General features: G+C 47.3%; 1 protein-coding gene across 1 annotated transcript; it reads left to right on the top strand.

Annotated features, from left to right (window-relative positions):
• The first annotated feature begins 503 nt into the window (after positions 1-503).
• On the top strand, positions 504-25624 carry dtnbb (dystrobrevin, beta b). Its single transcript, XM_084683196.1, has 19 exons — positions 504-570; positions 1522-1602; positions 1847-2060; positions 3217-3302; positions 3791-3945; positions 4457-4562; positions 4702-4868; positions 5587-5711; positions 14799-14873; positions 18711-18801; positions 19158-19243; positions 19475-19588; positions 20962-21058; positions 21462-21482; positions 22938-23097; positions 23346-23435; positions 23535-23588; positions 23836-23858; positions 24831-25624. Exons 1-18 carry the CDS (start codon positions 504-506, stop codon positions 23844-23846), a joined length of 1800 nt encoding a protein of 599 aa, XP_084539322.1. The 3' UTR covers positions 23847-23858; positions 24831-25624.
• The last annotated feature ends 1086 nt before the right edge of the window (positions 25625-26710 follow it).

Here is a 26710-nt window from a genome sequence, read left to right as displayed (position 1 = left end):
AGTTCATCCAGCGGCAGGTAATTATCGCCTTTTACAGACGTTTAACATCTAAGACTCATTTTGACGTTTGTCATTTTTTTAATCAAGCACATTTAAAGCAACATACAAAGAGTGCATATAGAAAGTACAGAAGAGAAGCAAGGATCAGACGTGTATCATTTGAACAGTATTTTGATGGTTGGTCGAGAAACAATGTATATTTAATATCCGTTGGAATTGATTTTAAGTGAAGGAGACATATGTAACATGAACAGATTGCCAGACTAGTCTTTTTCTGTTCATTTTCCTAAACTCTCACCTATTGTGTGACAAGCTTCCAGACAAGTGCATAATCAATACATGAATATTTGATGATTGATCCTATGCATGTATCGTCACATTTAGTCAGCACTTCCTGTGACGATACTGTCGTTCCAGTAGTGTTAGTGTTCTTCTAGTAATGTGGTCGTTATGACACAGGAAGTCAGACAGGAAGTCACGCTGGTGATTTCCTCTGCTTCAGGATGATCGAGGAGGGCAGCAAACGAGGCAAGGCCATGGTGGAGAAGAGACAGCTCTTCATGGAGATGCGTGAGTGGAGCTGACTGAGATGAACTACCCAGACTCCTCTCTGCCTCAGCAATGCCTCTCTCTCTACCCAGAGGTCCACGCTGCCTCTCTCTACCCTGACTCCTCCCTGCCTCTTTCTCCCCTGACTCCTCTCTTCGTCTCTCTACCCTGACTCCTCTCTGCCTCTCTCTACCCTGACTCCTCTGCCTCTCTCTACCCTGACTCCTCTGCCTCTCTCTACCCTGACTCCTTTCTGCCTCTCTCTACCCTGACTACTCTCTGCCTCTCTCTACCCTGACTCCTCTGCCCCTCTCTACCCTAACTCCTTTCTGCCTCTCTCTACCCTGACTACTCTCTGCCTCTCTCTACCCTGACTCCTCTCTGCCTCTCTCTACCCTGACTCCTCTCTGCCTCTCTCCACCCTGACTCCTCTCTGCCTCTCTCTACCCTGACTCCTCTGCCTCTCTCTACCCTGACTCCTCTGCCTCTCTCTACCCTGACTACTCTCTGCCTCTCTCTACCCTGACTACTCTCTGCCTCTCTCTACCCTGACTACTCTCTGCCTCTCTCTACCCTGACTCCTCTGCCTCTCTCTACCCTGACTACTCTCTGCCTCTCTCTACCCTGACTCCTCTGCCTCTCTCTACCCTGACTACTCTCTGCCTCCCTCTACCCTGACTCCTCTGCCTCTCTCTACCCTGACTCCTCTCTGCCCACACGTCTCTGTAGCTCTAGATGTGGGCAGTGACAACGAAAACTACATCTGCCTTCCATATACATTTTCTTCATTTTACACAAAATCCAAACATACAATACACATTTACAGTATATGATCTCACAAGTACTCTTGTAGTTTTTGTTGTTTTACTACAGAATGTGGATTCATCTTTGAGGGTATTCTTCATTTACGACTAAGCATATTCTATTTGCTATCCTTACAGGGGACTAATCTAGTCTTTTGATTTTGATCAGGGGCACAAAACTTTGATGTGATCAGACTGTCAACCTATAGGACTGCTTGTAAACTCCGATTTGTGCAGAAGAGGTGCAACCGTGAGTACACCTGAATTTTTTATTCCCCCTGACAGGAAATCTCTTTCAATTTACCCTAGGGTACAGTTAGTTGATGGATTATTTGTGTAATTGATTGAATGATTGATCAATTGGTTACTCCATGGTTTGACGGACTGATCGGTTGATTGGTTCATTGATTGGTTGGTTGATTTGTGGTTGGTTTGTTATTGGTTGGGTGGTTGTTTATTTGTTGGTTAGTTGACCGACTATCATTTCCCATCAGTTCACCTTGTGGACGTGTGGAACATGATCGAAGCCTTCCGAGACAATGGGCTGAACACACTGGACCACACCGCAGAGATCAACGTCTCCCGCTTGGAGACTATACTGTCATCCATCTACTACCAGCTGAACAAGCGCCTGCCCACCACACACCAAATCAACGTGGAGCAGTCCATAGGCCTGCTGCTCAACTTCATGGTGGCTACCTATGACAGGTACATTCCACCAGTCCTGTCACGGAAATCTGGACTTTGATGCCGATACCTAGTATCACGTTGCACAATGCTGAAAACTATAGTCAAGATTTCGTTTTTAAAAAGGGGTTAACTTGACAGAGTCATTTTTGTTTTCAGTTGGAACCTTTTTTGTGGCCATTGCTAATCGATGCCTCTCATCTGCTTTGGCCCCTTGGCTCAAACACACAGCACAGGCTTGACGTCACACACAGCCCCTCTGGTCTTAAAGATACAGACGCACCTTTATTGCTACTGGACAACAATCAGTTTCGATGCATAAAAGTACAGTTTACCTTCCTAAAATGCCAGTATGATACCACTGCAAAAAAAATCCTCGGTATGGTACCAGTACCTGTTTACCACGAAACACTAGCTTTTCCCTTCTTGGCATCGCCAGAACAAGAAAGTGCATTCGTCTGGAACCTCTCATTTCATTTTTGGCTTCCATTGGAAGTTATCATCGGGTGCCAATCAAAAGGCCTCAGGACACTATTGGATATAATGACATAGATTAAAACCAGTCAGAGCACTGAATAGTCATCATGGTTGTTTATGAAAATGCCTCAACTTTGCTATTCTGTACAGTCATCGCGATTGGCCTGGCACCTACCATGCCGGACAGAAACCTGTTTGAATGGGCGGTTAGCCAGACCCATCTGCCTGAGAAAATAAAACGTGAGCTGGCAGACTGGTCTGGTCTGGTTCCAGGCTAAGTGTTTCTATAGCGTGACACATTTCCAGTCAACAGAGCAAACTTAAGTCTGACCTAACCATTCTAATGGTGTTTAGTATATCTATGATCATTTCATTTAAGGAATTTGTCCAAATAGATCAGGAGAAAATGTGTCACTTAATCAGTATACATACATTTATCACCAGCACAGACAGGATGGAGATAAGGAGGCCTAAGCAAAGTGACTGAATAGATTCAGATTGTTTGTTGTCTTCTTTTTGATGTGTCAGTTATACTTATTTAAACAGGAGAGGGTGGGAGGACCAGAACGTAGTTGTGAAAATTGTTATTCACCTTAACCTGGTCACGCAACAGTTAGTCAGAGAATCTATACTATCATTCATATCCATACCGTCATCAAGAGAAATCCTTCATATGAACTGTGTTTCACTTACATTACAGTGAAGGCCATGGGAAACTGACTGTGTTCTCGATGAAGTCCATGTTGGCTACCATGTGTGGAGGGAAAATAGTAGACAAGCTACGCTGTAAGTATGCTTTCTTTTGGGGGCATTTCAGATGTGTATTATGTGTACTACAAGCACTCCTGTTCAGTAGTACTTGGAGGACCTTTAGGATCTTAGATTTCAGGTCTTGACTAAAGCATTATCTTGAAAACATTATTTAGTGGTCTCTTTGCAGTTGCTTAAACTATCCACAGCAGGGTGCTGTTGAGGCATTCATGTCAATAAATAAACTTACATTCACCTGAAACTACAGTCACCTGTGTTGTACTGTTTGTCACAAGGTTTGTCCCTGCAAGATATTGACAGAAATGAAGTTCATATTTTCCATCTGTTATGTAACTCTAGTTTATTTCCTCTTTTAAACAATGTGAGATTATAAACCATCGCCACTAGTCTCTTGTTTATTTAGCGGAAGACTTGATCCAAAGCGAGAAGGAGGGAGATTGGAACCAGGGTCTGCTGTGAACTGGTCCATGGATGGATTGTAACCGTCAGCCTTTGTATCTCAGATGTGTACTCCCAGATCTCCGACTCCAGTGGGGTGATGGTGTTCGCAAAGTTCGACCAGTTCTTGCGGGAGGTGCTGAAGCTTCCCACGGCCGTGTTTGAGGGGCCGTCGTTCGGCTACACCGAGCACTCCGTACGCACGTGCTTCCCCCAGCAGGTAACACAACCCCTCGGTGTGTGTGTGTGTGTGTGTGTGCATACGTTGACTGAAAGTCGAGCTGAAATTCATCTTTTTAACCCTTTTAGATTACATTCCCGGTCATTATGTAAACCTAAAAAAAATGGAAAACTAAATATGATGGGTGCGGCATACATATAAGATATAAATTACCAATTTCCTACCAGCGTTATGTTCTGTCTATCTATCCTGTTTCACCTGAAGTACGTCACAATATGGAATTTAGACACTTCCAAAATTCACTTAGGAATTTCAACATGAATTTAATTGATCTAATTCAGTCAATGAACAGATGCACACTTTCGGTTCAGATTGCACTTTGTTTACAGTGAAGGAAAGAGGGAGGTCTTTGCAGAGGCCTGCAGACATGGCTTGACTGTGTCAGGGTCAGGGCATAGTTTCTTTGTTTCCAGATCATTCCGACAAAGCTTCCGGCGGATGGCGTCCGTATCTCGTCTCACTAAGTCCATGTGTGTGTGTTTGTCTCTAGAAGAAGATCCTACTGAACACGTTTTTGGATGTGTTAATGGCCGACCCTCCCCCGCAGTGCCTAGTGTGGCTACCTCTCATGCACCGACTGGCTAATGTTGAAAATGGTAAGACGATACCACAAGACTTCTCTTCAGGGCATGCTCATGATAGCTTTACTAAAATAATAACGACATATTTTGTAATTAATTTTTGTTTGTTTGTTCTATTCTATTTTCCGGTTGCTTTTTTCTTTCTTTCATCAAGTCTTCCATCCAGTGGAATGTTCCTACTGCCGGAGTGAGAGCATGATGGGTTTCCGGTACCGCTGCCAACAGTGCCATGGTTACCAACTCTGCCAGAGCTGCTTCTGGCGTGGCCATGCCAATGGTCCCCATAGCAACCAGCACCAGATGAAGGAGCACTCTTCCTGGGTATGTTTAGCAGCACGCTACACACTGTGTGTGTGTCTGTGTGTGAGAGAGAGTGTGTGGGTGTGTGTGTGAGTGACAGAGAGAGCGCGAGTGAGAGAGAGAGAGAGAGAGAGAGAGAGAGAGAGAGAGAGAGAGAGAGAGAGAGGGTGTGATTGTGTCTATGTACCGGCATGCTAGTTGACCACCAGTGTGAAGTCTTCTTGGAATTTGAGACTTTCTCTGGAACAGATTTCATGGGGTTTTATTCATTTACTCAGCAGATAAAATAGTATTGATTGAATTGTCAGCGGTTTTCACTGCAGTGTCATTATCCCACTGCTCAATCAGTGTGTTTCAAATTGAAGCAAGGGACCAGACTGCTCTGGTCGCTCACCCAATCCCTCACCCGCACAGCGCTCCAGATAAGCATGATTATGTGGGGGCATCATGACGGCAATACAATGGCAGAGTGTACAGTACATAAACTGGAAAACTGTCTGGACAAAGAAGTCAATTAAAAGATATGTGCTTGGTAATATTTAGAGTCGTATTTTACTCGTCATCATCCCCATACTGTGCAATATAAATTGAGATTCATGCATTTTAAGGCCAAACTCAAAAAAGAAATTACCTCTGGATAATGACAGTTGGTGAATTAGTTCCATAATCTCGTGACCAAAACACTGGAGAGGAACAGTGTGAGGTGACAGTGGTCATTTTGTCTGGGTGTATCTTGCAGAAGTCACCAGCTAAGAAGCTGAGCCACGCCATCAGCAAGTCTCTGGGGTGTGTCCCCATCGGCGAGCCCCCCCACCCCGTGTTCCCTGAGCAGGCGGAGAGACCCCAGGACCAGCCCCACACCATGTACGTACCACACACCTCACACCTCACTCACCATGTACGTACCACACACCTCACACCTCACTCATCATGTACGTACCACACACCTCACACCTCACTCACCATGTACGTACCACACACCTCACACCTCACTCATCATGTACGTACCACACACCTCACACCTCACTCATCATGTACGTACCACACACCTCACACCTCACTCATCATGTACGTACCACACACCTCACACCTCACTCATCATGTACGTACCACACACCTCACACCTCTCTCACCATGTACGTACCACACACCTCACACCTCACTCATCATGTACGTACCACACACCTCACACCTCACTCATCATGTACGTACCACACACCTCACACCTCACTCACCATGTACGTACCACACACCTCACACCTCACTCATCATGTACGTACCACACACCTCACACCTCACTCATCATGTACGTACCACACACCTCACACCTCACTCATCATGTACGTACCACACACCTCACACCTCACTCATCATGTACGTACCACACACCTCACACCTCACTCACCATGTACGTACCACACACCTCACACCTCACTCATCATGTACGTACCACACACCTCACACCTCACTCACCATGTACATACCACACACCTCACACCTCACTCATCATGTACGTACCACACACCTCACACCTCACTCATCATGTACGTACCACACACCTCACACCTCACTCATCATGTACGTACCACACACCTCACACACATATGATGTATTTATATACATTTTACATTCATTTTTTGATTTCCAACTGAAACTATAGCAATTCAGTTTGTATAAATGAATAAAGGACATTTTAGTATCAAGTCAGAAAGCTTCTGAGCAACATCTCAGATGTGTCCACTGACATTAAACGTCCTAAGAAACAACTACACAGGAAATCCCCCTTGCCTAGCTGCGGTCAGACAACATGCATGTCCATCTATGTGCTTCTGTGAATGTGTTGTTGTAAGGGATACTGAGTCAGATCACACAGACCAACATTCTCATACAAGCCATACAGCAGGCCAACCAACAGCAGCGCTCATCAAATACATCCACTAAATCTAGTTTCATAAATGTATTTAAACATGGGAGCTTTTTAACTAGGTGTATGTCTATAAACACAGATAAAAAAAAACTAAAGCACAATTCACATCAATAAGCAAACAACCAGTACATGCACACACACACACACGTGCATTGGAGATTAAAACCCTCTCGTCTTCAGCAAACTGCTCGGACCGCATCCACCATAAACCTCTATTCTGAAACCACGGACTGTATCATCTGATGAGGTATGGGTGAACTGTGTGAGGTTTCCTGTTTCCCCGTGTAGTAAATGCTGCTCTAAACTGCTGCTGCAAAGCAGTGACCAAGCCTCGTGGGAGAAACATTTTACTCCATGCTGAAGTGAAGCTGTGAATTTTGCATTGAGATGAATGGAAAATGTAGGTTATTGCAAACATACTGTCCGCAGCTATGCTTTGTCAGCTTGTCAAAAGGTCTAGGAGACTAGATTAGTCAGTGCAGTATATGTAGCATAAAATTGCATTATATATGCATAGATTAATAATGATTTAAACAACATATTCTAAATCTGGCATTGTTTCCATATGAATCTTTCGCCAGCCCCCCTCAAGTATCTTCAATAAGCTGTAAACCGTGTCTGCAACCGTGTCTGCGCTGGACGTTGATTAGCTGTGACAAGCTCGGCTTCATGTGCACAGGCCAGAATTTCAAGCGAGTTCTCTTGAGACTTTGGGCTCTTGTTAAGGCCGAGGTTCATGGCGCGCGGGCAGACAGCTTTCAGCCCAGGACACCTTGTGAGCTCATCGGGTTTTACTTTCAGACATCTCTTGAGGGTTCAAATGGGTAAAGTTCTAGTTTCACGCTCTCTATGGCATTTAGCCACGGCTGGGTAGTGTGTAGCCAGAAGCTTTTGTACAATTTGCTGGCTGGTGGTACTAGATCAGTCACCAAATACGTTCCCCGGGTGCAAGACAGCATAAAGGAGACTCGGAGATGGGTCATACAGGTTCGATATTGGTCGTATTGTTTTCCTCCCAATCGGGAGAATTCATTGCACTAGGCGTTCAGAAAGCAAAGAAAAAAAACAAATTTACGTCAAAGCAAAATTCTTTCTCTAAACAAAAGAAACTACAGACGATCTTTCAGCCTCAGGTAGCACAAGTATTCCGCTTCCTTGCGTCCTCCGCGGTCCTCCACCTCTCTCTCCTGTTCGCCTTATGGGGGCCTTTTTAAAGAAAACACAATCAAGGTTTATTCATAACACCTGGTTGCTTAATTGGGTAGTTTCGGTGTCCTTGGGCCTACCTCCCAGGAGAGGGTGCCCACGGACACAGTATGCCACCCGAACCCTCACACTTTGTTATGGCTGGCTGTCTTGGAGGCTAATATTAGCCCCTTGTTTTTAAAATGTGTCTCTGTTGTGATGTCTGTGATGCAAGATTTACTATAACACCACTTCCTGTCATCTCCATCTGCTCTTTACTTGAACCGTAGTTATTTTGTGTTTTGGCTGAGAAGCTCACATGTTTGATTTGAATGTTTAATCAGACGAACATAAATGCAGCAAATGACTCTTGTACAAAATAATCAGCGTTCTGATTCTGGTTTTCTATCTTCTGTAATATAACTCATTTAATCACAGCAGGGAGGATAATGGTGGTGATGATTTTGTTTTCCTCAGGTTTGCTAGGATGGCAGAATTGAAATTAAAACTCTCAAAGCAATGCCAAATTCTGTCAAGCATGTGATGCAGGGAGGACTAACTACATAGAGTAAACTACAGTTTAATTTAGTGTTGTTAATCTGAAATGAAACACTTGGATGTGATCCACAAGAACCTTGCGACAGTCGATAAGGAAATTCCTCAGCAGACATAATTTCCCATACATTGGCAAACACTGCCTGAATATCAAACTAGCATCAGTATTGCACAGGCAGTTCCCAATCAGAGTCTGTTTGTCATTTTTTGAGTCCTCCGCGCCCTGCCGCCCAGCGCTGGCTGAATCGTGACCCAGGACGGATGTCCTTCAGCGGGGTGTCGCAGGTCTGTCTGACGGCTGGAGCCCGCTCCTGGAGCTGGCTCAGTGGGCTTGGCAGAATCAGGGGAAACATCAAGGTTAATCACACTCCTAAGCCGAGGAGACAGCCAAGACTCCTAGTCGACGACTAAGAGTCTCTCTCTCTCTCTCTCTCTCTCTCTCTCTCTCTCTCTCTCTCTCTCCCTCTCTCCCTCTCTCCTCTCTCTCTCTCTCTCTCTCTCTCTCTCTCTCTCTCTCTCTCTCTCTCTCTCTCTCTCTCTCTCTCTCTCCCTCTCTCTCTCTCTCTCTCTTCTCTGGGAGCGCATGGTGTCTCAGAAGGAGCTCTTATAATGTTTTTTTCTGTGTCTAAAAGCAAACACGTGAGCAGTAAAGTACTCCAGATCTTCTCGACCAGTCCGTTCTATTCCAGGAGATTTGTATACAGAATCTCAGTTGTGGTTCTCTGAAGTATGGTCTGTCTCTCTGTTTTTGGGTTGCTGTCAGTGTGAGTGACAGACAACAAACCTGATAGAGGAATGACGTAAGCAGTCTATACTGAGCATGGATATTATAGTAGAACCTTTACATTCACAGCATGCATCACCCCCAAACTTTATAAACTACAATATCATTGTATCTGTTTTATACCTTAGCACCTTCTCCAGGTCCAGTCAAATTTCATTTGTGGCATAAAAGAAATGCGTACCATAAAACAAAAGTGTGCTGTATTTAGTTTTTCTGGATGATCCACGATCCATCAGGTTTCCGGGCAGACAAGGAAAGAGAACGGGGGCGACCATCACAAGGAAGTCAGGAGGCTACATGGGTTTATGTTTTTTATTGTCTGGGCACCCAGTGATCAAATGCAGTCATGCAAATAGTGCTGTCGGAAAGACAGACAGATCACAGACAGACAGACAGACAGACAGACAGACAGACAGACAGACAGACAGACAGACAGACAGACAGACAGACAGACAGACAGACAGGGAGATGTAGCAGACAGACAGACATGGAGACAGGCAGAACGATAGACAGACAGACAGACAGATGACAGACAGACAGACAGACGGAGATGTAGCAGACAGACAGACATGGAGACAGGCAGACCGATAGACAGACAGACAGACAGACAGACAGGAAGATGCTGACAGACGTGAAGATGGCAGTGAGACAGGGAGATGACAGAGACAAGTCAGCAAGATTAGTGGTAGTTCCCGCAACGTCTGAGTGCAGCTCTATTTTTTCCCCAAAGTTGTGACATTTATCAACTGGTGCTGAGGCCCACCAGGCATCAGACAGTGTTAGTTATGAGACATGACACATGTGGAGACCCAGAGAAAAGAGGATGGGGTCTGGGCACGCTTCCGACAAAACAGGAAAATAAACAGTTGTGTCTTTACATAACACCCTCAACCCTTCTGCTTTTGACTGTGCTTAACGTGCCAGAGATGAGGGCTATTTTTGGTATGGGTTATAAACAGCCGTGGCGATTGTTTGTAAGAGGATAGTGAGTGAAATGTACAGTATGTTACATAACCCACTGTGGATAAGTGTGCTGGAGTGAAATTATGGAAATGGGATTCTGAAGAGGATGCGTGCTTCTGTCTCATGGGACACTTGAGGGAAATGCAGAAAACGTGTGATGTGGAGGAATATAAAGGTGAGATATTTCCTTCAAAAGGTATTGGCCCATACACATAGCTTGTGTGTGCGTGCATGTGTGTGCGTGCATGTTTGTATATGCTAGAGATGGAGATGGGGGGGGAGGGAGAGAAAGTGGAACGAGGGAAGAGGGGAATAGGGGTGCGTGGAGCAGGCGGAAAAAGGGAGAGAGAGAGAGAGTCTCTGTCGTCATCCAGTCATGTGACTGGAGCGTTCCCTAGGAGATGGCAGCAGTGTAGTACATTGAGATGCTCTGAGGCGGACCAGAGCGCAGAAGGCATCTGGCCGGGGCAGTGCGTGGATGTATCTGGCTGTCCACTCTGGTGCTTTCCACCCTGCAGGAGGTGAGTGAGATCTGCCCCCTCTCCCTCTCTCTCTGCCTGGGCCCTCTCCTCTGGCTCCAGGACAGCTGAGGGGATGCAGAGCATGCAGGACATGGGATGTTGGATAGGTGTTGATGTTTTTGTATTGGAATTGTCTATGTGTCGGTGTGAAACAGACTGTACGATTGGTTTGTAGATTTGTTTCTGTTTTGATCATGTAATACTGTCTTCATGAGAGATTCAGCCGTGCATTTTCAGATGTGGGTAGACTGGAGAGATGATATGCTGATCGCAATGTTTCTTCTTTATTAGTTGGGAAATAGTAATAATGTTGGAATGGTAATGAAAAACATGAGAAACAAACCCTGGTTTATGCCACCAGAGAGAGAGGGAGAAAGAGAGAGAGAAGAGAGAGAGAGAGAGAGAGAGAGAGAGAGAGAGAGAAAGAGAAAGAAAGAGAGAGAGAGAGAGAAAGAGAGAGAGAGAGAGAAAGAGAGAGAGATAGAGAGAGAGAGAGAGAGAGAGAGAGAGAGAGAGAGAGAGAGAGAGAGAGAGAGAGAGAGAGAGAGAGAGAGAGAGAGAGAGAGACAGAGAGAGAGAGAGAAAGAGAGAGAAAGAGAGAGAAAGAGAGAGAGACTGTGGGACTGTTAGAGGATGTCTAGTCAGAGTCTGTTTGTCAGTTCTAATACATTCTGGTTTGAAGTTGGACAACCTGAGCTGTGCACAGCCCGACACACAGATCAACTAATGAGATGTGTGCTTCTTCCCAGACAGAGGCAGTGATAGACAGAGAGGCAGACAGACAGAGGGAGGGATAAAAGCAGAGGCTGGGACACAAACAGACGAGGAGTCACAGACAGAAGCAGAGACAGAGGCCAAGACAAGACTGAAATAGACAAATAAACAAAGACTGAGATACAGACAGAGGCAGAATAGAGGTAGCAGAAACAGAGTTACAGACAGACAGGTAGACATATAGATTGAGACAGAGGTAGAATGGAGTTTGAACACTGAAAGAGACATAACAGACAGAGGCAGGGACACTGCCAGAAGCAGAGCAGACAGAGCCAGAGTCAGAGGCAGAGACAGAACAGACAGGCAGGGACACTGCCAGAAGCAGAGCAGAGGCAGAGCCAGAGGCAGGGACACTGACAGATGCAGAGTAGAGGCAGAGCCAGAGGCAGAGGCAGAGACAGAACAGACAGGCAGGGACACTGCCAGAAGCAGAGCAGAGGCAGAGCCAGAGGCAGAGCCAGAGGCAGGGACACTGACAGATGCAGAGTAGAGGCAGAGCCAGCAGCAGTGGAAGCTTTGATGCTGAAGCCAGATGAAGCCAAGATCTCTGTTTACTTTCCTAAATCATCTGCAAAGTCACCTTTAGCAGGTCCTCTGCCTCTTCATCTTTAATTACATTTCTGGTCTGCTTTTTGTTCCTCTTGCTCATTTTAATCAGCCTTGAGCTAATAGCATTAAAAAACGCCAACGCCACAAATGGACTTGTGCCTGCCTCCCTGGTGGCATCGCAGTCTCCTGAGGAGCGTGCAGACGTGTTGTGTGACCACATCAGGAGGACTCCCCTCGGCTCAGCCGTCAGGGTTTCTGATTCATCAAAATAGAATGTCCCTGTTCCTTGGTGGCATGACTGTACATTGCTGCATAGGACTGTGACAGGGCTGTGTAGGACCGTGACAGGGCTGTGTAGGACTGTGACAGGACTGTGACAGGGCTGTGTAGGACTGTGTAGGACTGTGACAGGGCTGTGTAGGGCTGTGTAGGACTGTGACAGGGGTGTAGGGCTGTGTAGGACTGTGACAGGGCTGTGTAGGGCTGTGTAGGACTGTGACAGGGCTGTGTAGGGCTGTGTAGGACTGTGACAGGGCTGTGTAGGGCTGTGTAGGACTGTGTAGGACTGTGACAGGGCTGTGTAGGGCTGTGTAGGACTGTGTAGGACTGTGACAGGGCTGTGCAGGACTGTGACAGGGCTGTGTAGGGCTGTGTAGGACTGTGTAGGACTGTGACAGGGCTGCGTAGGACTGGGACAGGGCTGTGTAGGGCTGTGTAGGACTGTGACAGGGCTGTGTAGGACTGTGTAGGACTGTGACAGGGCTGTGTAGGGCTGTGTAGGACTATGACAGGGCTGTGTAGGACTGTGTAGGACTGTGACAGGGCTGTGTAGGGCTGTGTAGGACTGTGACAGGGCTGTGTAAGACTGTGTAGGACTGTGACAGGGCTGTGTAGGACTGTGTAGGACTGTGACAGGGCTGTGTAGGGCTGTGTAGGACTGTGACAGGGCTGTGTAGGGCTGTGTAGGACTGTGACAGGGCTGTGTAGGACTGTGTAGGACTGTGACAGGGCTGTGTAGGGCTGTGTAGGACTGTGTAGGACTGTGACAGGGCTGTGCAGGACTGTGACAGGGCTGTGTAGGGCTGTGTAGGACTGTGACAGGGCTGTGTAGGACTGTGTAGGACTGTGACAGGGCTGTGTAGGGCTGTGTAGGACTGTGACAGGGCTGTGTAGGACTGTGTAGGACTGTGACAGGGCTGTGTAGGGCTGTGTAGGACCGTGACAGGGCTGTGTAGGGCTGTGTAGGACTGTGACAGGGCTGTGTAGGGCTGTGTAGGACTGTGACAGGGCTGTGTAGGGCTGTGTAGGACTGTGACAGGGCTGTGTAGGACTGTGTAGGACTGTGACAGGGCTGTGTAGGGCTGTGTAGGACTATGACAGGGCTGTGTAGGACTGTGTAGGACTGTGACAGGGCTGTGTAGGGCTGTGTAGGACTGTGACAGGGCTGTGTAAGACTGTGTAGGACTGTGACAGGGCTGTGTAGGACTGTGTAGGACTGTGACAGGGCTGTGTAGGGCTGTGTAGGACTGTGACAGGGCTGTGTAGGGCTGTGTAGGACTGTGACAGGGCTGTGTAGGGCTGTGTAGGACTGTGACAGGGCTGTGTAGGGCTGTGTAGGACTGTGTAGGACTGTGACAGGGCTGTGTAGGACTGTGTAGGACTGTGACAGGGCTGTGTAGGGCTGTGTAGGACTGTGACAGGGCTGTGTAGGACTGTGTAGGACTGTGACAGGGCTGTGTAGGGCTGTGTAGGACTGTGTAGGACTGTGACAGGGCTGTGCAGGACTGTGACAGGGCTGTGTAGGGCTGTGTAGGACTGTGACAGGGCTGTGTAGGACTGTGTAGGACTGTGACAGGGCTGTGTAGGACTGTGTAGGACTGTGACAGGGCTGTGTAGGACTGTGTAGGACTGTGACAGGGCTGTGTAGGGCTGTGTAGGACTGTGACAGGGCTGTGTAGGACTGTGTAGGACTGTGACAGGGCTGTGTAGGGCTGTGTAGGACTGTGTAGGACTGTGACAGGGCTGTGCAGGACTGTGACAGGGCTGTGTAGGGCTGTGTAGGACTGTGACAGGGCTGTGTAGGACTGTGTAGGACTGTGACAGGGCTGTGTAGGACTGTGTAGGACTGTGTAGGACTGTGACAGGGCTGTGCAGGACTGTGACAGGGCTGTGTAGGACTGTGTAGGACTGTGACAGGGCTGTGTAGGACTGTGTAGGACTGTGACAGGGCTGTGTAGGGCTGTGTAGGACTGTGACAGGGCTGTGTAGGACTGTGTAGGACTGTGACAGGGCTGTGTAGGACTGTGTAGGACTGTGACAGGGCTGTGTAGGACTGTGTAGGACTGTGACAGGGCTGTGTAGGGCTGTGTAGGACTGTGTAGGACTGTGACAGGGCTGTGTAGGACTGTGTAGAATTGTGTATAACTATGTAGAACTGTGTATGGCTGTGTAGGACTGTGACAGGATTGTGTAGGGCTGTGTAGGACTGTGACAGGATGGTGTAGGTCTGTGACAGGATTGTGTAGGACTATGTAGGACGGTTTAGGGCTGTGTAGGACTGTGACATGGTTGTGTAGCGCTCTTTAGGACTGTGTAGGCCTGTGTAGGACTGTGTAGGGCTGAGAAGGGGTATGATCAGGTCAATAAATAGTTATGCAGTTTAGTATTAAAGACCTCTAATCTTGTGTTTTTAGTCAGCCGAAGCCAGTGGCCAACAACATGAACGACACTATGCTCATGTCCTCTGCGGCACCTACTCCTACCAAAAGGTAAGTTCCCTTAAGTATAGCTGTCAATCACCAACTGAGTCTCTACAGAATGGTACTTACATTAAACAGTTATTCAACTCTACGGTCATAGCTCTAATGCCAACCAGTTACAGAGCACCAACAGTTACTGTTTTTTAAGTAGCACACCACTGCAGTGTATAGTCATTTACTTTATGTATTGAAATTCAACAAGCTTACAAATCACATTAAATTAAACGACCAAAGCAACTGTATTCCAATCTCTACTCCATTGTGATCTGCGACTCACCGTTTCTGCATTAGAGCACACCCCAGTGAGTGTGCCAGGGAGGGAAAAAGACGTTGTGTTGTCTAACGTTGAGGGCTCTTCTGACTAATAGGCAGTGATTTTTACATTGAGCCATATAAACAGATCACTAAGAACTCCCCCCAGTCAGTTAAAGGCCATGTTCATTTGAATCCTCTCTGTGGTAACGAAGCAGATCATAGGGACATTATAGTTCTGGATTGTTTCAAAATCATTTACAATGCCATCTTCCACGCTAAATCCCCCATCCGTTCACTGACTAACATGGAGCTGACGGTGTCACTGCGTCAGCTCAATATTGACCACGTCAGTGAGCTGGCGCTGCTCTCCAGTGGATCACTTGTGCTCTCAGTAATCTGTGCAGAGAAAGAGAGGCTGGTCCAGTGTGTGTGCCGGGAGGTGTGTTACAAAGTGGTGGTGTGTATCCTGTGTGTATCTGTGTGTGTGTGTGTGTGGCTGTGTTATAAAGTGTTGTGTATCCTGGGAGCCAGGCTAAATGAAGATGATTCCTAGTAGAGCTTTGCAACAAAAACTCCTGTGGCTGTCGTCACTGTGTGGTGACAGGATCGAGCAGAGCGGTACCGTGTCATAGGAAAGACTGTGTCCATGTTGACCACCAACATAATATCAACACAACTCTCATGTCGATATGGGACCTTGCAGGCAAACACCCTGTGCTCCTCCTTGTTGTGTGGGCTTAGTAGTAAGGATCTTGTTGGGCAAAGCCAGATGCCAACAACATGTCAACACAATGCCCACCCACCCTCAGCCTCGGGCCCTGGGGGGCAGCAAACAGTGGCCAGTGTTGTGTCTCCAGACCAGGGGGAGGGTCAGAGGGACACGGTTACACAGCAGTGCGTCTTGCTAGGAGACACTCTCCCCTTCTTGACCGCCCAGTCTAAGAACCCTGATAACCTTTATGTTGACATTAGACTCTGTGACTCATCGCTGCTCTGGCGCTGTCATGTTATGCTCTGCTGATGACTCTGCTCCACCCCTGGGGAACGCCAGAAGCAACAAATCCATGTTCCCATCCATTTTTAGGCCAGAAATCAAACGTGAACTATTCACGCCATGTCAGTTTGATACGGTTCACAGTGTTGGAGTGGAAGTCGGTAGAAAAGGGCTAAGGCAAGCAGGGTGGGGGAGTGGGGTACTCTGGGGTTAATGCGGAACAAGAAGTCACTTTCTATCATAGCGACCATGCGAGCTGACTTCTTGTCACATTAGGTTTGTAAATACGGATCTGTGTAATAACTCTTTTTCTGTTCTGCCTCTGTGTTGCTGTGACTGGACTGGGAGTTGACAATGATGAATAATAGAAATCTCCAGGCTCCTCTCTCCTCCAGGCTCCTCTCTTCTCCTCTCTTCTCCTCTCTTCTCCTCTCTTCTCCTCTCTTCTCCTCTCTTCTTCAGGCTCTTCTCTTCTTCTCTCTTCTCCTCTCTTCTCCGGGCTCTTCTCTTCTTCTCTTCTTCTTACTTCTCCTCTCGTCTCCTCTCTTCTTCAGGCTTTTCTCTTCTTCAAGTTCCTCTCTTCTCCTCTCGTCTCCTCTCTTCTCCAGGATCCTCTCTTCTCCAGGATCCTCTTTTCTCTTCTCCTGGATTAGCCCTGTGGCTTCCAGCACAATGCCACACTTCTGTCGACACTCCAGAGGACCACTGTTCAGTCTCTCCCACTGGGCCGTACCCCGTCATAGACCGTAGAAAACATCCAGACTTTTCATTTTCCTGAAGCATCCTCTTCCAGAACGTGTGACGCAAACTCAACCCAGCACACAACGCCTGTCTGCCACTCACTGCACGACACATTTGATTGGCTAAATCCAGAGGTGGTTGTCCTGACTCCGTTTGTGTATAGTGTACGCTGACATGTCCCCTCGCTGTCTGCAACCATCGCTCAGCTTCGCCTCAAGGACAAGGTGTCACCTCACTATTTATGAGCTGTTAGTCAGGCAGAAGCACAGCGCCAAAAAAGAAAGAAAAAATCCTTTGCTGCCGAGCTTGATCGTTTTTAATTTGGAGTTAACCGAGTATCGACCAGATGTCACTGGATATGAAATCTGTAGGTCGACTTCTAGGTGTGGGACTAGTTGTTTGTATGGAGGGGAGTCAATAGCCCTGTCATTACTGAGTAGAGGACAATAACTTACCCTCTGCTCCCCTATTCTTACCTAAAATACTGTGTTGAATGTCCCATTGATCGCCATGTAACATCCTAAGTGTTGCAGTCGGACTGATGAACACACTATCTCTCTGTGTTTGTTTTTTGGGGCTGGCACTCGTTAATCAGGCTGTCTGGGCCAATCAAAGGGCTGTGATGGAAACACACCCTGGTTTTGACCCGGCCCAGGAGGGTGCTTGGATACTGGCCCCACTGGAGATTGATTGGAGCCGGGAAAGCCTCTGACAATGCGAAGACACGTAGTGGTCTAGAGATGAACGTCCCTCTGGAGAGATGGGATCTATAGGGCTCATCCTTCTTAGCCTGGCAGTGGAGGGGGGCTCCGATGTCTGATGATGAATAACTTTAGTCACAGGCCTGAGTAGGCCGGAGACTCCCGCTGCGGTATCTGGACGGATGGTACCTACTCCGGGCTGATTGATGCACAGGGTTTGCAGCCATATGAACTGGCTTCTTAACTCCTCTCTCAGTCAGAGAGAGAGTGCTGTACTGAGAGAGCAGAGGGCAGAGCATCATCTGGGCTCTCCTTCACTCACCCTGCAGAACACTCTCTGAGGGGAAACAACATATGTCCAATCAGCTGTTTATCCATATGCTACACCCGGCAGTGGGACAACCAAAGTCACAGACGGATTTGACCTTTGCAGTTAATGCTAAACAGTTCAAACGAGGGTTTGATCCAGCCTGCCGCATGAGGGCCCTTGGGAGTTTGTATTTGTCATTTTGTGTGAGGTCAGCCATTGTAGCCATTGCATCAGCTGACATCATCAGTAGATAATGCTCTGTCACTGAGCACCACAGACAGACACCGTCACGTTGATGCCGGCTCTGACAGGAAGTCCAGACAGAACGACAGCCAGAATGTGCAGTAAAACAAGATTGAAGTCGTATTTCTGTGTCATTGTTACATTTACATTTTAGTCATTTACATTTTAGTCATTGTTATTCAACTAGGAGTGACAGAAGGCTACTGTAACTCCACTTACTGTATATTAGTCTTTCAACGGCATTAAAGTGTGTTTGAAATGTTTCATTTTTCTTTCTGTTTTTCTGTTTTCCTTTCTTCCTCCTTATTTCTAAACCCCAACCTGCTTCTCTCCCTATCTCCTTTATCTCTCTTCATCTCCCTGCCTCCCTCTCTCTCTCCTTTCCTCCCTTCCTCTCTCCCTCTCCCTATATCCTTCCCTCACCCTCTCTCCCTCTCCCTTTCTCCCTCACCCTTCCTCCCTTTTCTTCTCTCCCTCCCTCTCTCTTTCCATCCATCCCCTCCCTCCTTCCCTCCTTCCCTCCTTCCCTCCTTCCCTCCTTCCTTCCCTCCTTCCCTCCCTCCCTCCTTCTCTACCTCCTTCTCTCCCTCCCTCCGGGGCAGTGTTTTGGAGAGCCCCAGCAGGCTGGATGAGGAGCATCGCCTCATCGCTCGCTACGCTGCGCGCCTTGCAGCCGAAGCAGGCAACTCCACAGTGAGTGACTCCACAGTGAGTGACTCCACAGTGAGTGACTCCACAGTGAGCGACTCCACAGTGAGCGACTCCACAGTGAGCGACTCCACAGTGAGCGACTCCACAGTGAGCGACTCCACAGTGCCTCACATCGAGCGATCTGACAAGAAAGCGTGGTGTAACAGGACGATGGCTGAACATGCAGCTGCAGTAACCTAGCTCATTGTTCAAAGTGAAGGACAAACGAAATTGCGGCCAGGGCCCCTGTTGTTTAAGCCTGGCCATTAAAAAGTCTCCCTACGCCCCAGTCATTTTGCACTAAATCATGTTTGATGTCTTCAATTTGTCTGTTCACCCCTGATTGCTTTGTCTTTCAGCAATGCCCTCCAACAGACCTGAGTTTCAACTTCGATGCCAACAAGCAGCAGAGACAGCTGATAGCCGAGCTGGAAAACAAAAACAGGTGAAGCCATGTTTGAATATCGCAGTCTTGTTTTGAAACAGGGGATCGGTCACTAGTAGAACTTTGACTGCACATCAAGAGGTCGCAGGTTCAAGTCTCCCTGTACATCACTTTGGATAAAGTCTGGGCTAAATAAATACAGGACATGATACTATAAGCAGTCTGAAAGTGAGATGGCTGAATGGATTCCCATTCTAAGTGGATGTTTGCTTTGAATCGTTGGTCCCTCAGGGAGATCCTCCAGGAGATCCAGAGGCTGCGGCTGGAGCACGAGCAGGCCTCCCAGCCCACGCCTGAGAAGGCCCAGCACAACCCCACCCTGCTGGCAGAGCTGCGCCTCCTCAGGTCCTCACACACACACACACACATACACACACATACACACACATACACACACACACACACACTCTCACACACACACACATACACACACACACACACGCACACACACACTCTCACACACACACACACACACACACACACATACACACACACACTCTCACACACACACTCTCACACACACGCACACACACACGCACACACACACACATACACAAACACAGTCTCACACACACACACACACACACACACACATACACATACACACACTCACTCTCTCACACACACTCTCACACACACACACACACACTTTCTCACACACACACCCACACACATACACACACACTCTCACACACACACACACACACGCACACACACACACACACACATACACAAACACACTCTCACACACACACACACACATACACACTCACACTCTCTAACACACACACACACACACACAGACACACAAACACACACACACATACATAACACACATACATACACACACACACACACTCACACACACACACACACATTCTCTCACACACACACGCACACGCACACGCACACGCACACGCACGTACACACATACACACATTCACACACACATACACACACACACACACATTCTCTCTCACACACACACACACACACACACATACATACATAACACACCTACATACACACACACACACAGATACACACACACATATACACATCACCACACATATACACACACACACTCATATACACATCAACACACATACACACACATACAAACGCATATGCAGTCACACCCACAGCAGCCATACCTGGCTACAGCTTTAGGACTCGGGTACTGTTCCTCATGCTCAGAAAGTGGCCAATGGCTTGACTGTTTTATTGTCATTGAAAATGGACTCTGAACTTGAGTGAAGTTATCCAGGACAGGATATCAGGACACAAACCTGTTGAACCAACATTGTGACCGACACCCCCCAGAGTCCATCACAAACAGCACTATCAGCCTGTACATTCAAATCGAAGAGATAATCACCATCTGGTGGCCAGCATGCAGGGCGCAGTGTGTTTGCTAGCCGGCAGTGCAGCCTTCACAGGAACGTGACAATCCTGACAGCCTCAGGCAGCAGATGCTTGTGAGGGTTGAATGTTTAGTCAGGCAGGAGGCGAGCAGATGGACTTGAGAGGCTCTCAGCAGCTCTGGGTCTCTCAAGTGGACGGACAGTACACGCTCTTGACCACCAGGGGGTGGTGATGAGACCAGGCCCTCGCCGGTTCATCGGGAACTGTAAACAAGGAACAGCATCAGACAGAGCTCTGACACCAGATTGACGTGTGTGCGTGTGTGTGCGTATGCCTGCGTGTGTGTGTAACAGACACAGGAAGGATGAGCTGGAGAGGCGCATGTCAGCACTGCAGGAGAGCAGGAGGGAGCTGATGGTGCAGCTGGAAGGACTGATGAGGCTGCTGAAGGTAGGAGAGGTGATTGTTTCTCTTGCACACCTCACACTTTATCACTCCCACCTCCGGCTAGGACTGAGGGCACCGCGTTCACACTGTCGACTGTTGATACCATTTCACACCCTTACTACCACTGGCTACGACTAAGGTCGTCATGTTTACGCTGTCTACTGTTCATAAAGTTTTGCATTACCGCTTGAATACTGAGGTTGTACTGTTGACTGATATATGTTCACTTGATTGAGTTATGTGTATGCAGTCTCTTCCGCAGCATCGATATTGTACAGTACATCTCTGTACCTAAATAGACACCTTGTCCTGCCTCTCTCCTCTGTGTGGCTGTTGTGTTCACCCCCTTCTCTCCCTCTTCCTGTCTCTCACTGCTTCCTGTTTCCTGCTTCCTGTTTTCTGCCAGGACGAGGAGCAAAAGCAGGCAGTAAGTGGCTCCTTATGACATTACCAAGGCTCTTCCCACCCTGTACCTTTGACTGATGTTCGGACTGATCTGATAACGTTATGAAGGATGGAGCCTCCTCAATACTGCACAGCTGCTCTCTGGTTCAGTGAGATAACACAGACTGTAGACTTTAGACTGAGGTCAAACCCTTCACTCAGGTAGGTCTGCAAAAGTAAGAGGGAGAGGGAGAGAAGGTGAATGTGGGAGAAAACTGTGAGAGTGAGAAACTGAGAGTAAAGGTAAAAAAGAAATACAACCTCACGTTATGTCATTCTCACTTACACACTGCCTCTGAGACTTTCGGCCGTCAAAAAAAAGTTTGGTTTGGTTTTCTGTGTTTTTCGTATTCATAGATCCATAGTTTTTTTGACAAATCAGAGCCACCAAACTTTTAGGCTGACGATTACGAGAAAACGCAGTGCGAAGACCTTTTGAGTGAAAGAATCAGAGAAGGAGAGAGAAACGGAAGAAAGAAAGAAAGAAAGAACGCATTACGCACTACGCACACTATCCACTACGCACAAGACACCTTTTGCCCACTCATGCTGCTCATTCAAATTCTTATATATATTTTAGTTTTTAGTTCTAAGAATTAGTTTAAATATTGTACTTTTGTCCTTAATTTAAGATCCGTATATGTTTATTGTCTACACCTTCCTGCCACAGCAAATTTCTTGTTTTGTAATATACATGGCGAATAAACCGAATTCTGATTCTTAGAGAAACAAAACGAGAGTTAAAGTGAAAAAAAAAACATAAGGAGAGAGAGACTTTTGTTTTTCTGCTCCAAGTGACAGAGACCTGCTCCTTTCATCCAAGCTTACAGCCCTGTTCCTAATGTGACTGCAGTCTGGCTGGCCATCTGCTGCCTGGCTTCTTGCCACGGTCCTGGCCCGGGCCCTGCACCAATCCCAGGCCTAGGACACAGTGCCCCTTTCACTAGCACCCAAGCCTTCCCAGGCATGGCCTCTCCAACACACACATGGTTCTCGTTAGCTTCCAGAAGGTGAGGCTGCTCTGTAGACACTGTGCATGGACACGGGCCCGGCAGCTTCCAGGATCCTCCCATCTTGAGCCTCCTCGCCCATCTGGGTTGTCCATTGCTGTGGATGGTGATTGGGTGGATATGCACTCGTGTGTTTATTCTGGGTTTTTAATAAGGCTGAAGCTGATGGCTAAGTCTAAAGCTTGGTCTTCAAGCTTGTCTTTCCTCTTAGGCAGCGATGATGATCGTGGCTAATGCTAATCTATTCCATCATCGAAGTCTAAAGGTAAGGTCTCAGGCCACTGTAAGGCTTCAAGCTAAGTGTTCAAGCTCGGTTTCCAAGCTAGGTCTTCAAGCTAAGTGTTCAATCTAGGTTTCTGAGCGAGGTCTTCAAGCTTGGACTTGACCCTCCCCTCTCATCTGACCCGCTCGTGCTGGTTGTGTTGCAGGCCCAGACAGGGGGCTCACCCCACTCCTCCCCCAGCCACGGTGCAGGCTGCTCCATGCCCATGCCCATACGCTCCACCTCAGCAGGCTCCACCCCAACCCACACCCCCCAAGACTGCCTCGCAGGGGTGGGGGGCGACGTGCTGGAGGCCTTCGCTCAGGGTGAGTGCGTGTCGTTGTCCCCTTTCTCCTCCTTCCTCCCTACGTCGTCTCAGCATTGCTGCAGCCTCATTCGTAACAGACCGTTTTGTGTTTGTTTTTTAAAGCCAAATGTGTTAGAATCTCTCCTTCATACAAATGCCACCCACCACTGCCAATAAATTGCTAGTTGTAGTCAATGCCTATGAGTAATTGATCGTTGTATTTCTCTCCAGTGATGAAAGTTTGTTTATTTTCTTTCTTTGCATCAGGTGTCCCCAGAAATCTACGGAATGACCTTTTGGTGGCCGCAGACTCTATCACAAACACCATGTCGTCCCTCGTGAAAGAGCTCCACTCAGGTTAGTTGAAAGTCACGCGGTCTGTTTATCTGCCCCCGGGCGTATTGTTCCACAGAGAGCGAGAACATCATGGCTGAACCCTCTGGTCTGTATTTGTAGTAGATGATGCTGCCGAGGAAGAGGAAAGCCACATGCGGAACGGTGGAGGCAGGGGTGAGTCTGGGACCAGCAGCACGCTGGCTTCAGCCATCACATACCTCCTGTTAGAGATTGCAACCACTCGCTTCACTCACTACTTCCTCTGTAACTGTGCACACAGAGTTTACATCTTGAATGTATTTAGGGGATTCATACAATTGATTTGAATTTATTGTAGAATGAAGACGTAGATTATGTGGTGCTTTAGTAAAATGACATTTGAATGTCACTGAAAATGGCTCTCTTTGTTTTCTTCCTGCAGACGCAGAATAAACAGAGTGTAAAGTATGTTTCCTCTCTATGTTTAATGACACAATATCTATATTGGATGATGTCCCACATTTGCTACACAAAAAAACTGACTTGTTATGAAACCATGGTATAAAATCATGTTCAAGTGACTGACATTGTAGCAGTAAAACATTTGCAACCTAAAAAAAATATGACTAGTCAGACTCTGAGACTAAAAGGACCCATAATCCCACCCAGACTGGCTGTAATAACCCCCAGCCTGTGTGTAATAACCCCCAGCCTATGTGTAATAACCCCCAGCCTGTGTGTAATAACCCCCAGCCTGTGTGTAATAACCCCCAGCCTGTGTGTAATAACCCCCAGCCTGGCTGTAATAACCCCCAGCCTGTGTGTAATAACCCCCAGCCTGTGTGTAATAACCCCCAGCCTGTGTGTAATAACCCCCAGCCTGGCTGTAATAACCCCAGCCTGTGTGTAATAACCCCCAGCCTGTGTGTAATAACCCCCAGCCTGTGTGTAATAACCCCCAGCCTGGCTGTAATAACCCCAGCCTGTGTGTAATAACCCCCAGCCTGTGTGTAATAACCCCCAGCCTGTGTGTAATAACCCCCAGCCTGGCTGTAATAACCCCAGCCTGTGTGTAATAACCCCCAGCCTGTGTGTAATAACCCCCAGCCTGTGTGTAATAACCCCCAGCCTGGCTGTAATAACCCCCAGCCTGTGTGTAATAACCCCCAGCCCGTGTGTAATAACCCCCAGCCCGTGTGTAATAACCCCCAGCCTGTGTGTAATAACCCCCAGCCTGGCTGTAATAACCCCCAGCCTGTGTGTAATAACCCCCAGCCTGTGTGTAATAACCTCCAGCCTGTGTGTAATAACCCCCAGCCCGTGTGTAATAACCCCCAGCCCGTGTGTAATAACCCCCAGCCTGTGTGTAATAACCTCCAGCCTGGCTTTAATAAACCCCAGCCTGTGTGTAATAACCCCCAGCCTGTGTGCTTGCAGGCGCAGTAAGCAGACCGTCAGAGAAGAGTGGATGTGGCTGGAAATGCTTCAGTGACAACAACCCCCAAGGCATTAGCACATAGAGTAATGCATGCTGTTACTTAACAGGATTTCACTATGTGAACTAAAAATGTTTTCATTACACCTTGCAAGAAAAAAAGAGCAAGATGTGTCTGTTAGCTCTGTCTGTTCTGTATAAAACTGCTGTGATTACCCAATGATTTCCCTCACGACTGCAAAGGAATGACTTACTGTGCTTTCTCCCTTGCTGTTCCATTCAAGCAGATCATTCTGTATATACTGTACTGTACACATGAACTTGGGAACTCCAACCTGAAAACAAAGCTTATGTCCATGACACTGTTCCCGGTCATGGCTTTTGTATGATTTGCGCTTCAAATATTTGGGGTTTTGTTTTGAGTTGTGGTTGGTTTCCTTATGGTTTTGCATGAAGTTGCACTCCTGTCAGGGTTTGGTAGCAAATTCTGCCAGCTCTGTGTGGGTGACAATGATGATGACTGCTGGGATTTCAAACTATCACGCCTCAGATGTTCCCCTGAGGCACATGCTGCTGTGTTCTCAGACAGCCAAATGAGGGCTGTTAGGTAGACCCCTGGGGCTGCTATCAATCCAGGGGGAATAGATCTCAGATATTGATTCGAGATATCAACCAGGACGTGGAATGGCTCCTCTCGTTTTTAGCTCGATGACAACTGAGAGAGCACCGTCTAAATGCTCGGTATGGACATTTCAAAGTCAATTGGTCTCTCTTCCCAGTAGTTTAAAAGTATTGTTTGAACAAAAAGTGATCGGTGAGTGGGTGGGGGGGAAAGTGGGATATTTAAGTGAACACTGTTAAAGTAATCACATCTGTATCTATAGGTGAGGATGTGGAAGAAAACACACGTCAGTGCACGAGTAAAAGATGCTACGATAGCTTTATATAGTTAAAACACAAACTGGAAACACAAATATTGATGTGAAATGAAACGATGGGTGCTCAGGGACTGTGGAAACAGGTTGAGTGTAGTCGCAGTGGCTTTTAACTAATAGATGTAATCAACTCCAGACATGCCTGGGGTTGGTGGGTGTCAAGAGTCAGTCTGGGCCATAAATTATATAGAGGGAGAGAGGACAGCGAGGGGTTAAAAGCGCTGTTTGCATTGGAGCGGAGAGGGTTTTGTCTGAAGTGCTTATTTGGTCGGAGCATGTTGTTAATGTAGCTAGGTGTCTGCCTGGGATAGGTAGAGCTTTGTGGTTACTGGGAGCCACTTTGGTGGACAGGACAGAGATACTTGAATCAGATCAGGTCCGATGTTTGCTTATTTTAACTCATTTGTCTTCTGGTGTGGGGAACCCGTTTTATCATTAAGGGTGGTCATAGGTCTCTGAAAAACAAGCGCTGAAATCAACTTCTAGATACCATTGTAAAGTTTAATAATGATGATGCTATAAGAGTCAGAATGCACATCTGTTCGGTTCATGCAATTAAAATAAAAAGGTGAAGTCGGTAAAATGACTGTATGGTACAAGCCATTGGTTAAGCAATGAACTGTTATGACTTTGTACAGAATTTCTGACAGGACGCTAGACATTTTACATTGAGATTTGTACAGTCAGTCTATTCTATAAGCTACATTTAAGGTCTTAACAACCTGTTACACTGTGTCAGGAAACAGCTGAACATAAAAGAGCCTCCTGTGTTAATGTTGTTCTAAATGTAATGCTTTCGTTTTGGTCCGTCACACGTTCTCATCAGGAGTATTATCCTAACTTGTTAGTGTAGTTTCATCATTGGTAATATTTTGTCTCAAACACTCATTCAAGTGTGCACTCTCAGTTGCCTAGCTGTAGAACCGATGCCGTTCTATGGTTCAAAT

This window comes from Hypomesus nipponensis, chromosome 3, assembly GCF_054491055.1.
Source record: "Hypomesus nipponensis isolate SF chromosome 3, ASM5449105v1, whole genome shotgun sequence".
NCBI classification, from domain to species: Eukaryota; Metazoa; Chordata; class Actinopteri; order Osmeriformes; family Osmeridae; genus Hypomesus; species Hypomesus nipponensis.
Note: the sequence above shows the minus strand (reverse complement) of the source record. Positions and strands in the feature narration are given on the sequence as shown.